Here is a 13,743-nt window from a genome sequence, read left to right on the forward strand (position 1 = left end):
TTCAAAATATTGAACTAGTTTGAACCCAATCCAGAGGGCCCTTGTCAAAAGTAATGCATTATATTCAGGCACAGCCTCTCTAAAACAAAGGCTTTCTTTAAAACTTCTTTGATGTTGTATGTTTTACAAATATTTATTTTACCCTCAGAACATGAACTTGAGTAATTGTAAGTAGGTGCAGCTGTAATTGTTAGACTTTACACTAAGTGGACCATACTACACTTATTTACACCTCCTGCCCACTGAATGTATTGATGGTAATATTGCTTATACAAAATGATTCAGGGAACATGTTTACATGTAAACCATTATTTTTATTTGACCGATAATACATTTGTGATGATGTAAAAAGGCCAGAATGTGACTCTGGGCCAGCCCAGTGTACGACTATGATGCCAGGACCCCCCAGCATCATGGAGATCGGGATGATTTTACTGTAGGTACAGGTCCACATCAGAGGACAGGGTGCCCTGTAAATACAGTAACACGAGTCACTCACTGAATAGTAATTCCTTCAAACTATTAACACTGTTTATAGTAGCAGTTGGACTAATTATGAGATGGGAAATGCATTTAAAGTCATCATTAAATATTTGACAGAACATTAGATAATAACATTAGACAAGTAATGAATAAAATTACATTGGGTGTTCTAGCAACATTTGGTACCAATAATCATTAGTATGAAATGACAATTTTTAATCATTATACACATCGAAATAATTCTTGATTATGAAGTGTTTTTATAATGGAAGAAGACTAAACTGTGAAACATTTACAAACCTGCTACATTATCAACCTCCAGCTGGTAGCCCATTACGTTTCTGTCCTACAGAGACACAAGAGGATAAGTGGTTGGAAAACAATCTTAGCCAAGCAACCATTCCGGACACTTCAAGAAAATAGAGCTTCCTGTGCTACATTGACAACCTGATATTTATTGGCAGGATAGACCATGCCTATGCTACAGTATCAGTGGCCTTCATCAGAGCTTTGATGAAGGCCACGGAGTCTTATCCGAATTATGGAATTCAATATTGTAGTCAATTTTGTATTATTTCCAGCCAATGTCCTGTTTCTTTTCTACCATCTCATAAAAAAAAAAAAGAGATTAGATTATTTTTCTAAATATTTTGTGATTTGTTTTTACACAGTTTTCAGTAAAAATAAAAAAAATAAGTCAGGAATAGAGCTGACACCCTTCCTTAATCCAGTCTTAAATGGAGAAAATGCTCACCTTGGATGAATGGGTTTGCCTGGGTCCCTGGGTGTTGGTGGTGGGAGTGAAAGGCTCGGATGTAGGGCCATGCTTGGAGAGCCCGGGGCTGGTAAATGGTCAATGTACGGGTCCCATTCACTGGGTGGATGCAACCAACTGGAATGCTATGGACAAAACGATTGTGTCAATCCATGCTCTCAAAACAAAAACCCAATTGAGAGTGAAAATATTGAAGGAAATACAATTGAAATAAGTCATTTTGGTTTTCACCTGAACTGGGGATTTGGGGAGTTAAGGGTCTTCATACCAAAGGGGGCATTAGGCCAAAACTGGACCTTATTGGTGTAAACAATATGATCCTCCTCCAACTGGGTAGAAAGGTGCCATAGACAAAATAGAATAACAACAGTACTTTACAATAGCAGACTCCTCCCCATCAAACCGTAACCTATTCTCACCATACCTATCAAGTCCAATTCCTGCTTGGTGAAAACTCACAACAACAATAAAATACAGACAAAAGCAAATGGTGTTTCTGAACAGCAAACCCAGGAGAGGGTTCAGCTCCCAGGACCACCCGTACCGGTCTAAGTGTCAGCTAAATATTTTCTATGTAGTACAGTTGAGATATGGTTCACTTACTGTTGCAACTGTGCCACAGGTGTCTAGAGAAAAACTATACAGAGACCTGGTTCCCTCTGTCTCAATGGGAACACAGGTAGGATCCAGCAGAGATGTTAGTTCGGGTTCCACAGGTGGAGAAACACTGGAGCTATCCACCATTACCAATACAGTATTGTCTGGTAAACACACTGCAGAAAAAGCAAAAATTCATCACATTTTGCTGCCGTAAACACACTGCAGAAAAAGCAAAAATTCATCACATTTTGCTGCCGTAAACACACTGCAGAAAAAGCAAAAATTCATCACATTTTGCTGCCACACACACACACACACACACACACACACACACACACACACACACACACACACACTTGATTATATATTTTCATGTGACAACACTGTAGCAAAGTGTCATTTCTTCAGTGTTGTCACATGAAAAGATATAATCAAATATTTGCAAAAATATAAAGGGTGTACTCACTTTTGTGAGATACTGTATAAAAAGGATCTCAATACTTGATGGAAACACCTTTGGCAGCTATTACAGGTGTTTAAGTATTTAACATACTTAATGTTGATTGTTATTGTGTAATTGCCTTCCAAATTATACATAACTGGAATTACTATCAAAAGGAGTTTTCAGCAAGTATTACTTTGGGGATGTGAAAAACAAAAACCTAATTTGGTTATTAAAGATTTGGATAATGTTCTTTCACTTTTAAAAGGAAAATAGGTTGTGAAGATCTGTAGGAAAATATATATCTATTGTAATCCTTTTTTAGATGCAATTTAAGTGTACAGGCAATGTGCAATGAGGGTGTATACTAACTAGTGATTCTTTATATAACTAATGCCAACATTGTCCCTTAAAGATTTGCATGTGATTCCACAACCTTGACATGGCAAGCACAATTCTAAATATAAACTGGAGCTGATAAACACATGTGAGAGCCAATTTTGGGGGGGGGCTTACTGAGCAAATTCTGTTCCCCTGAACAGAAACTTCAGAACAGAAGTTGTGAAAATTCCTTGCAGAACTTCATTGACAACTTTAATCTGTTCTGGGGGCGCAGACATGTTTCTTGAGCCGATGGCCTGCATCCCAATACAGACTACTGTTGGACAATTTTCTCTATTCACTCAGTCACCCCTTCCTCACCCCACCACTCTTATACATGGCCTCAGGGTCAGGTTAACCACCTTGACACTTGAGAGCTTGGATAACCTTTCACCTACACAACAGCCTCAATATCAGCACCAGGCTCTCCATCCCTCTATTCACATAGAATACATTTGGTAACCATGACAGTTTAACGCAACTGACGACACAACACATATATACTGATATTGATATACTGTACCACATTTTAAGCTGCTGCACTGATGCTCTGCCTACAAACCTTCTACTGCAAAAAGTTAACAGCTCCTGCCTATCTGGAAAAATCCCTAAAGGCAACAGTCCTTAAACCTTTGCCTAGCCTAGACTCTTGTGTAGACAGCAACTGCAGACCTATATCAAATGTAGCCTTCAGGGGTAAAATCATGGAAAGTTATTGTTCAAACAAATAAGCAATTTCTTAAAATAAAATGGTAACTTTGACCCACACTATCAGGATTTGGAGCCACCACAGCACTGAGATGGCCTTGGTGCCATTTTTATTAAACATTTATTTGCTACCATTAGCCCAAAATCATGCAAAGCAAAATAATTGCTTATTATTTTGCAGATGTCACCTAAATGTATATAGCTCTCTACTTTAGTGACTTAGCATTTGCCTTGAAAAAAAGAAAAATCAATGATTGGATGTGCTAGAAAATGCTACATCTAAATAAACATAAAACTGAAATAATTGTCTTTGGTGCCAAAGACTGCAGACTGACAGTCAGTTATTACCTTGACACACGGTCCCTTAAAAGTAAAAGCCAAGTAATCATCTTAAAAACATAGCTAGAATAAGAGGATCCATGTCCAGACAAGATATAGAAAAACGTATCGATGCTTTTATTTCCAGTAGGTTGAACTACACCAATGGACGGCTTTCAGGTCTCTAAAAAAAGCCCTCAGAAAATTGCAGCTCATTCAGAATGCTGTTTCTCGAGTTGTAACAAAAACTTAGAAAGCTGAACCCATTATACCAATTCTTAGGTCTCTGCACAGGCTTTTTGTCTCTCATACAATTGCTTTTAAGATTCTGCTAACCAAACCCAGAGTAAGAACAAAGGCTAGTGAGATGGTGTTTAATCATAATGCTGCTCAGAGTTGGAACAAACTGCCAGGAAATCTTAAATGTGCACCAACACTAACCACTTAGCTAAAAACTTGTTTTCTTATGCCTTATTTCTATTATTTTTTATAATGAAAAGCACTTTGATTTGTCCTGTGAATGAAATGCAATTACAGCGAACACGGAGGGTTACAGACTTAGACCCTAACTTGTCCACACTGGTCTTATCATGCCACCCACAGTTAGCATCTCATTGGAGTTAATCAAATGAATTGGCATTGATGAAATGTGTGCCAGGCACGTTCCTGTTATTCTATGTGCATTATGATCAGGTTCGTTGCTAGTGAAAAAGTTTAGATTTACTTTTCTCTCAAATTTTAGGTAACTGCTCTGGTTTGTTTATGTCCTTGTATAGTGTTCTGTAGGTTGATGTGGCTTAAATAGGGAGAGAGAGCCTACCTGAATAGTTGTTTGATCAGGACTTAAATGTTTCCAAATGTAGGAGGGTTCCTGAGGGACTGACATATTTAGAGTACACTCAGGACAATCTTGTTCCTCTACCTAGCAGTTTTTAGCTTATTATCGACAAGTCTGCAAGGGTTTCCATACCACCACCAACAAAAATCACAGACCTATCTTCCAAAGTCATATCTGTTGGTATGGTTTGTTGCATTGAAAAGGGTTCTGATACTATTTTGATTTCATCAATAGTTTTTTTCCCCCCCTACAGTGCTAACAAAGTCAGTGAAGTTCACATTTGTGGGTCTGTGTCCAAGTAGTCATTTAGGGGTCACAGAATTATTTGGTACTGTATGACTACACAATTTATAATATGTAGAATCAGGGTAGGGTAGGTTACTTTTTAAAATGTAATCTGCTAGTTACAAGTTTACAAATGTGTAATCTTTATCTTAATTTATTGATTCCTCAAACTCAGTAACGTAACTTGATTACTTTCATATTAAGAGGCATTAGAAGACAAATAGGAATAGCCTATAACCAATTTACCACATTTTGCTGGATGTATCAATGTTACGGTTTACATAGCTGGGCTAAAACAGAAGTTGCAATTTACCTTATGGGTTATGTACAGAGCCTTTGAAAAGGGTTTCTAAACCATTGCTTTCTACTCCAGTACGATTGGGCTACATCTCTACATTACACGCTAAAGATCTGTTAGATATTCAGTCATTCCAATAAATCCAAAAACCCTTGCTCTTCCAGAATCTTAAATTTTATCTGAACATAACCCAAAATCTAAGCATGTGTTAACCTATTCTGTTATGCGTTTTATTCATGTTTTTTGTTGCTTCAAAAAAATCGTTAGAAATGTACAATTTCCCAAAATTGTCCAAACGTTGCAGAAACCCCAGGCACGTGAATGCACGTTCGCGATCAGGAATACCCGCATACAAATTATTTTTAACCTGCTGTTATTAGGGCCACCAGCGACAGATTTTCACAAATTAAAGAAATAAACTTTGATTACACACCTGTACTCTTAGCTTAAAGTCAGTGTCATCAGCTGCCAATGCTAACCAATGAACTACATTTTCTGAGATGCAAAGCAAGCAGAATCACATGGCCTACCTGTATGGAGCGGAAGTTGCTGCATCACATGCAAATAATCATACTTTGCCAGAATGCTTCCCGAGAAACCTTTTCTCCTCATTGTGATTTCCATATAGCCTAATGTTGTATCTTGAAGGCAGCGCCATGTTACAGCCATCTAACAAATAGTTGCCAAATCTTCTAAAGAATTCCTGTCTGAAAAAGGTATGCCTATCATTGTTCTGAAAAAGATGCGTCGACAGTAGATCAATCATATTTTATATGGGTTGGCTAATATTATTGTATATACTCTGTTTTTACCAGCCATTCAACCAAAACCAGAGAAAAGTAAAGTAGTGCTTCATCAGTCACTAATCTGGTCATGCGTGCCCGCACACGCACACATTACTTGGGTTCAAATAAGGATGTTTTGAAAATATTCAATATAAAAAAAAAATATGTATAAACACATGCAACATGTCATTATTTTGACCATCTATTATAGTAATCCAAGAAGTAATTATACCTTTTTTCTATTCAGATAATATTTTAGTTGGAAACGTAAAGGATTACAGTTACTGTTTTTTTGTAATCTGTTTGTAATTACTTAATCTGTTACTCCCCAAAGCAACTCTGTGTAGGATAGGGTTTATGATAGTGCCATCAACAGTTCCTTTACCTAGCAGTTCCTTCACAGCAAAGACACAACGCTGTGTAAAGGATAGCTCCTTTCTGGAAGTCTCCCTGTCCTCAAATGTCATACTCACAGTCACCACCAACCCCTGCAGACTCAGACCCTAAAACAGAGTCATGGACAAATAACAGAAGAGAGAAAAATGAATAAAGATCACAGCAAAACAAGGGAGAACGCTTGTCTCGCCATAGGAACAATTCATCGGACAGCAGTGCAAACCATCACCATACATAGGGCTGAACATTCTGTGATTACAAAACTCTGGCTAAAAGGAGCCAGTCCTCCCACCTCATAGGCCATGCCCAGGCCATAAAGAGGGACCACCATACTGAAGTAGTCCGACCTGGTCTCCAAGGCATAGCCCCCGAGTTCCACCAACTCCCAGTCTAGCCTGTGGCCCCCCAAGTACACTTCCCATTGGCTGTCCATGGTGCCGTAGTGGAGCTGCAGACGCACCCCCTTGCCAGAGCAACTCCCCTTCACCCTGGGCAGGACTGGAAGGGAAAGCATAAGAAATGTATTTGGAAAAAAAGGCAAGCCTTTGTAGGACTCCCCATAGACAATATTAATTACACAGAATAACAGACAGTGTAAAGTGTCTTTGTACTCTCAATTAATAACAATTCAAGACTTTAGCCCCATTTGATAGTGTTTTGTTCTGTTGGAATGTGTGTATTGTACATACCGACATCCTGCACGTCAGCCTCCAAGGTGGCAGGGTAGTGGTAAAGGTCAGATTGGGGGGAGACTGATAGGGTAAATGTCAACGCCAGAGTGTACCTCCTGTAGCCCTGCCCAAGATACTACAAGAGACAGAGAGATTAGCAGCCATATAGTGTCAAACATCTAAGGCCAACTAAACACACCAGAAGTTGAACGGCCAACATTGTTTAACTTCATACCAGCTTACCAAAAAAAATAAACAGGAAAATATGCAGTTGCAGATGAAACGTGCACAAGACTGGTTGGTCATGTATTGTCTTTTAGAGTAAACTTAAACTAGATGTACCTATGACAATAATGCAATTCAAATGTTTATTAAGTTACCTTCACAATATATTGTTCACTTGGATGGATTTCCTTCATTTATTTGTCGGTTTTCTTTATTGCTGTACCTAGAGTACTGTGCCTCTAAGCCATACATAATTCAGACATGTGGTAGTGTTAAACACACAGCAACCTGTGCGGACATGCCGGCTTTGGAGTAATGTTCAGTCTAATTAATGACCTTACTTCTTGTCCTCTCACCTTCTGGGAGACCAGGGGGTGTGAGAAGTGGGTCTGCAATAGGTAAGCGTGGCTCCCGTTTGGGAAGGGAACCTGTGCAAGGTGAACCCCCATCTGTTCTGCTTCCCCCCAGGCCATGGATTTCGACGCCACAGTGATGTTGGACAAAAACACATCACGAGGGAACGAGCCCAGAATGACAGAGAACAGACCCTCTGAGACATTGGTTTCTGTGGGAGGAAGGACAACTAATTAAAAAATAAATAATTATATATATATATATATATGCGAAGGAAGTTAGCAATGTCAAAAACATAAAAGATTGTTTTTGTCAGGTAAAGACAATTGAAATAGACTTTGAGCATCAGTGAGTGTTCTTCATACAAAACCTAAGTCAAATAAATGCATGGAAAGGAGACAGTGCCTTCAGAAATTATTCAGACCCCTTCACTTTACCCACATTTTAAAAGGCCATGAAGAAAAAGCAAAAACTATTTCTTCAAATGACTAAAATATATAATTTACCTAAGTACTCAAACCCTTTGCAATGACACACCAAATTAAGCCAAGATGCATCCTGGGTTCCGATCAAGCGATGTCTCTAGAACTTGCTTGGTGTGGCAAATTCAGTTGATTGGACATCATGTAGAATGGCACCTATCTATATAAGTTCCCACACATCATAGTGCATGTCAGTGCAAAAACCAAGCAATGAAATCCAAGGAACTCTGTAGATCTCGAAGATAGAATTGTGTTGAGGCACTTATCTGAGGAAGGTTATTTATGAAAAAGACATGCATAAGCATTGAATATCCCCAGGAGCACTGTGGGCTACATTGTGAAACAGAAGAATTTTGGAACCTCCAAGACACTTCCTGGAGCTGGTCATCCGGCTAAACTAAGTAAAAAGGCAAGAAGTGCTTTGGTCTGAGAGGCGACCAAGAACGCAATGGCTGCTCTAAAAGAGCTTCAGAGTTTCTCTGCAGGGAAAAGAGAATCTAGCAGGACAACCATCTCTGCAGCACTCCATCTAATCAGTCCCTCTTGGTAAAGTGCTAGGCGAAAGCCCCTACTGAGTAAAAGGCATATGATATAATGCCTGAAGGACTCAGAGCATAAGGAAAAATATTCTGTGATGAGACCATAATCAAAAGCCTGAATGCAAAGCACAAAAACAAGGTACTCATCATTTGGCTAATACTATCCCTACAGTGAAGCATGCTGGTGGGAGCTGCATGTTATGGGGATGTGTCTCAGCAATAGGCACTGAGAGATTGTCAGGATTGTGGGAAAGATGAATGGAGCAAAAATAAAGACAGGTCCTGGAAGAAAACCTGATCCACAGTGCACAGGACCTCATACTGGAGTGAAGATACCCAAAGTTCACCAATTCTTCCCATTCAATCTGACAGAATGTGTTTCTAATGTGTTTTCACCGTGTCATTATTGAGTATTGTGTTTAAATTGATGGATTTAAAAAAATAAAAGAAAATCGATAATAAAGTGTACTTTGTGAAGGCATGGTACACCTGTCTCATTTTGAATTTGCATTGCATGAGGACAACTTGCCATTGATGAGGATCGGTGTTTTAGGCAAATAAAGGATGGAGAGCGGTCTGAAGGAGCGGTACTCCGTCAATGCCCACTGAGAATCTTGCCACAGGCGAATGTAGAACAGGTCTAAGAAAAAGGACTGGGAGTATTGGCCTTCCACCACCTGACTCTGGAGGAGAAAATCATTGACAGACACCTTTTTTAATGCTGGGTCAAGAAGAGAACTCAAATGAAGAGGCACTGCACACCAGGTTGCTACTAAATATTTAATTCCTGGTAACACATTCACAAAGGTTGGACTTCACAGAAGCCTTAGTGAGGTGCGCATTTCACCTATTAAGAAATGTCACCAAAAATTGCTGACAAAAATGCAAAATATAGATTATTTCTATAAATTACCTGTAAGGAAATGCTACTCAATAAACATGCTACTCAATAAAACTGGGATAAATACCAAAAACCAACCATAGAATTAAAAACGAATCTGTACCTTGATAGAACCCCCTTCTGCACCAAAGGGAATTCTGATTTCTACAGCTCCATCCTGTTCCTGTATGTCATATCCTCTCTGGCGAATCATACAGTCACTCAGGACCACTCCCTCCACACCCAGCCTCAATCTTTCATTTCTAAGTGGGGGCAGTATGAGGGGGGCCAGAACCTTGGGAAACCTCAGAAGAATGTTATTACCGTCCATGGAGGCCTTATCTGGTTAAAGGGGAGGGGAGGGAAAAGGTACTGCCAATTAACATGGTCCTAGATTGGTTCACGCAGTCTTAGCAGTCCAACAGCTAAGGTCAAGCTCAACAGAGACCAATGTTTTAATATAAATGGTATTATGTCCATATATATTATTAATTTGGTTACAATAGCAATTTTTGCAAGACATACTTATGGTACAAGCCAGAGAGACATCTGCTCTTAGAAGTGTCCAGTGGTGTTTGAAAAGAATGGTGGCACTGACCGCCTCCACCTCAATGTCCTTCTCCTAGAATAGTTAGAAATAGTTTTTCCCATTATTTAGTCAACCTAAACCAAGTTGTCCAATACTCAATAGTTCCTGGGCATCTACAGGAAATTGTTTAAATTAAACAGCATTCAGGTCAACAGTGAAGACTGTATCATTGAATAAAAGCAGTAGTCCATAGGAAACAGAGCATGGCAAACAGAATTTAAACACTATGGATAAACCAATAGAAATAGAAATCCCTGCAGTCTGACCTGTAGCTTGTAGGAGAGGCGGGATCCATAGGAACAGCGCAGCAGAACACGGTTGTCTGTGGTGCCAATGCGGTAGCCCAGCAGATGGGCAATCTCCACAGGCAGGGTCTGCTCCCTCATAGATGGTGTTGCCACATCCCCTTGCTGATTGCTTGGCACATGAAACACCACACGCCACTCCCTAAAGCCTTCCTCCGACATCTAGAGATTACAAGGTAATTAAAGAACTCATTAAGCATTAAAAAGGATATGGGAACCAAAAAGACTAATTTACATAGCTATGGGCTAACATACACAGTATAGTCCGTAAGTGTTTGACCAGTGACAAGTTTTAATGTTTTTACTCCAGCACATTACAATTGAAATGAAGCAATGACGAAAGTGCAGACCGTCAGTTTTAATTTGAGGGGATTTAAATCCATAAACAGTGAACATGTAGGAATTACAGCCCATTTTGTGGAACAAAAGTAATTGGACAGATCAACATCTTAAATTAAGCGGTTATACTCTGTTGCAAATGTTTTGCACTCATTGACTGCCTAAAATCTGCAACCCATTTACATCATCAGATGTTGGGTTCTCTTCACTGGCGATGCTTGACCAGTACTTGGCCTCTACTGCAGCCATAACCAGTTTGTTTTAAGCCATTCATAACTTCAGTCTTGTCTTCAGCAACTGAAATGCATGCACAAATGGATTCAGGTCAGTTAATGACTTGGCCAGTCAAGATTCCTTCCAGCCCATCAAAAAAACTCCTTGGTTGCATTAACAGTAAACTTGGGGTCATTGTCCTGCTACAAAGTGCCCCCCAATATCCACTGCGGCCTCCAGCAATAACATCAATGAAGACATGTAATGCTGTTCCAGTGGCACCAAAACAGTGCCAACCCGCTGAGGCATGAACTCTACAAGACCCTCAAAGGTGTTCTGCAGTATCTGGCACCAAGAAATTAGTAGGAGATATTTAGAGTCCTGTAAGCTGCGAGGTGAAGCCACCATGGATTGGACTTGTTGGTCCAGCACATCCTACAGATGCTCAATCAAATTGAGTTCTGGGGAATTTGGAGGCCAGGGCAACACCATAAACATTTCATGTTCCTGGATCCATTACCAAACAATGTGTGCAGCGTGCCAGGGCGCATGTGGCAAATTGACGTCCACATGTATGCCTGGACCCAGGGTTTCCCAGAAGAACATTGGCCAAAACATCACACACCCTCCAAAGACTTGCCACAGTGCATCCTGGTGCCATCACATCCCCAGGCAAATGGTACACAAACATGGACCTCCACGTCATGTAAAAGAACATGGGACTCAATCTTTTGAAACTTAAAAACGCAACATTAAATGTTGATAATTGTCGGTAGGTTCTTTCATGGCATCATATTAATATAATTGAAATTACATAGTTATGCTTACAGTGATCTATGGGGGTCATGTCCCCCCGTGATTTCCACCTATGGTGTGCCTGTCCAGGGTTACAAGACAGAAATTGTGCTGTTGGGGGTATTTGGAGACCAGAGTTGCAATAGGCTTTCTGTGATATCGGTTAGACACCTGTGGTCTCCCAGGCGATTTGCCAATATCCAATCCCAGTCCGCACCTGCCTCTGCGTGAATGGAAATGTGCACATACCACTGGTGGTGTTGGCATCCATTCCATGCCCATCTGGTTTGCAGGTGGGACCTGCTTCATGGCTGACACCTACCAATGAAATAAAGATAATTTAACGATGTAATACAAAGACATTAATTTCAATCTGATTCAATTCAGTAGCCAGAATAGTGTGAGAGTCAGGCTACTGCAAAGAATTGCAAGTCAGTTATAGATACAGTAGCTAATTGTACGATAAATGTTCCCATGACCTCCATGTAGTTCTCCTCACAGACAATTTCCCTGGGCTTCCAGGGGTGGTGTAGAGGACAGGTCAGCTGGAGAGGGTAGGAGGTCTCCTCACCAACAATATCTCTGTTCACCAACAAAACCAGCAGTTGGAATGCAGAGTCTTTCTGAAATGAAAATAGAGGCAGTGAAATGCAAAACCTATACATACTGGAAGCTGTAAATAATTGAATCATTAAAAGCCCCAGAAGAAAGTCCCTTGCTTCTAGATTCTGGACATATTAATCACCTCATTGGCCACATAACAAGCCAGGTAAGAGGCCCGGAGGACCAGGTTCCCCCACGAGTCCAGCCCCATGTTATAACCACACTCTGCTGCAGCCTGGCCTGACAGGGTGTGTACACCACTGACATCTAGTGACAAAAAGAAGGAATAAAGCGTGAGCAGGCCATGAATAGAAAGACCAAGATGCAAGAAATTTGAGAGGGGAAGAGAAACAATGGGTAGATTTGTCCAAATTCATGTCAAACTGTTATTCTATTTTGGCTGTTAGACAGGCTAACTATTGCAAAACACAAACTGCCGATTTAAATGCAGCTTATGTTACATAGACAAAACAAGAATAAGAGCTGTAAGGTAAAGGAATTCAGTTCTGTAAACCAGACAAATATTGATACACTAATTCTAGGCATTATATCACTCACCTTGAACATCAAACCGAAAGCTCTGACCAAGGAAGATCGATTTAACTGACAGCCAGAAGTGGCGATCCTGACACTCAGTTCTGAACATTCCTTTATCAAATAAAAAAAGGATGTAATATACTTGTTCATTAAATGAGAAAAAAGATATTCCCTTGATAGATGAACATCTGAGTCCAACTTACCGATAGGCATGGTATCAGTAGCGCAGTTGGGAAGCAAGCAAAGCAAAAGTACACTAAAAAATTAAATAAGCAAGTTACAACACACACACAATTTCTTGGCCATGACATCTGCAACACATCTAATGCACAACAGTCCAATATGAATGCATCAACCGCACTCTATTGATAGGACTAATCTACAATTACAAAAATATTAACGTGTTATTTTTACGTAAGCAAAAAGCAGCGTACCAAATTACTTTTCTATCAGCCATAATGCTGACTGTATAAACAATTCAATGTGTTATTGTATTTGAAAAATATAATTATATTTCCAAAATCCTTTTTTTCTTTCTGATTCGTCGTACACATGAATCAGGAATTCTGTCGTATCAGGAGCCATTTTGACTGAGTGGGGACCACACACCTGCAGCTGAATCAACAATTAGCCTAATTGTTGATTCATATATATATATATATATATATATATATATATATATATATATATATATATATATATATATATATATATATATATATATATACAAACAAAAGTATATATCGATACCTTTGTAACCTATGACGGTCGCAACAACGTTGCTATAGTAATTCCATACAACGATTGTAAGGCATACGTGAAAATAATTAACATCTGAAGGCGCGCTGATTTCCACCGGAACCTATAACTAAATGGATCACGACGTGTAAGACTTCCGTAGG

The 13,743-nt window shown here is 39.6% G+C and overlaps 1 protein-coding gene across 2 annotated transcripts; it reads right to left on the reverse strand.

The window, feature by feature from the left end:
• Window positions 1-379: 379 nt before the first annotated feature.
• On the reverse strand, window positions 380-13,609 carry LOC105010789. 2 transcript variants are annotated; one of them, XM_010870390.5, is made up of 19 exons: window positions 13,592-13,609; window positions 13,045-13,097; window positions 12,863-12,952; window positions 12,447-12,571; window positions 12,181-12,324; window positions 11,951-12,019; window positions 10,316-10,516; window positions 9,986-10,082; window positions 9,585-9,802; window positions 9,110-9,263; window positions 7,562-7,770; window positions 6,999-7,116; window positions 6,602-6,807; window positions 6,299-6,416; window positions 1,862-2,031; window positions 1,490-1,587; window positions 1,238-1,383; window positions 784-829; window positions 380-470 (listed from the first exon to the last, which is right to left on the reverse strand). In XM_010870390.5, exons 2-18 carry the CDS (start codon window positions 13,052-13,054, stop codon window positions 795-797), a joined length of 2,208 nt encoding a protein of 735 aa, XP_010868692.4. In that variant the 5' UTR covers window positions 13,055-13,097; window positions 13,592-13,609; the 3' UTR covers window positions 380-470; window positions 784-794. The 2 variants fall into 2 exon arrangements, with proteins under 2 accessions (XP_010868692.4, XP_010868693.2); XM_010870391.5 differs by lacking the exon at window positions 13,592-13,609 and adding an exon at window positions 13,276-13,444.
• Window positions 13,610-13,743: the final 134 nt, after the last annotated feature.

This window comes from Esox lucius, chromosome 7 (assembly GCF_011004845.1).
Source record: "Esox lucius isolate fEsoLuc1 chromosome 7, fEsoLuc1.pri, whole genome shotgun sequence".
Taxonomy (NCBI): domain Eukaryota; kingdom Metazoa; phylum Chordata; class Actinopteri; order Esociformes; family Esocidae; genus Esox; species Esox lucius.

What these genes read in the sequence shown, in the direction of transcription:
- LOC105010789 (XM_010870391.5), bottom strand. Translation starts at nt 13,298, where the DNA reads ATGGCTGATAGAAAAGTAATTTG. An exon ending in AACACCGATCCTCATCAATG is followed by an intron (nt 7,771 to 9,109) that starts GCAAGTTGTCCT and finishes TTCCTCCCACAG; the next exon opens with AAACCAATGTCTCAGAGGGT. An exon ending in ACCCCCTGGTCTCCCAGAAG is followed by an intron (nt 7,117 to 7,561) that starts GTGAGAGGACAA and finishes TGTCTCTTGTAG; the next exon opens with TATCTTGGGCAGGGCTACAG.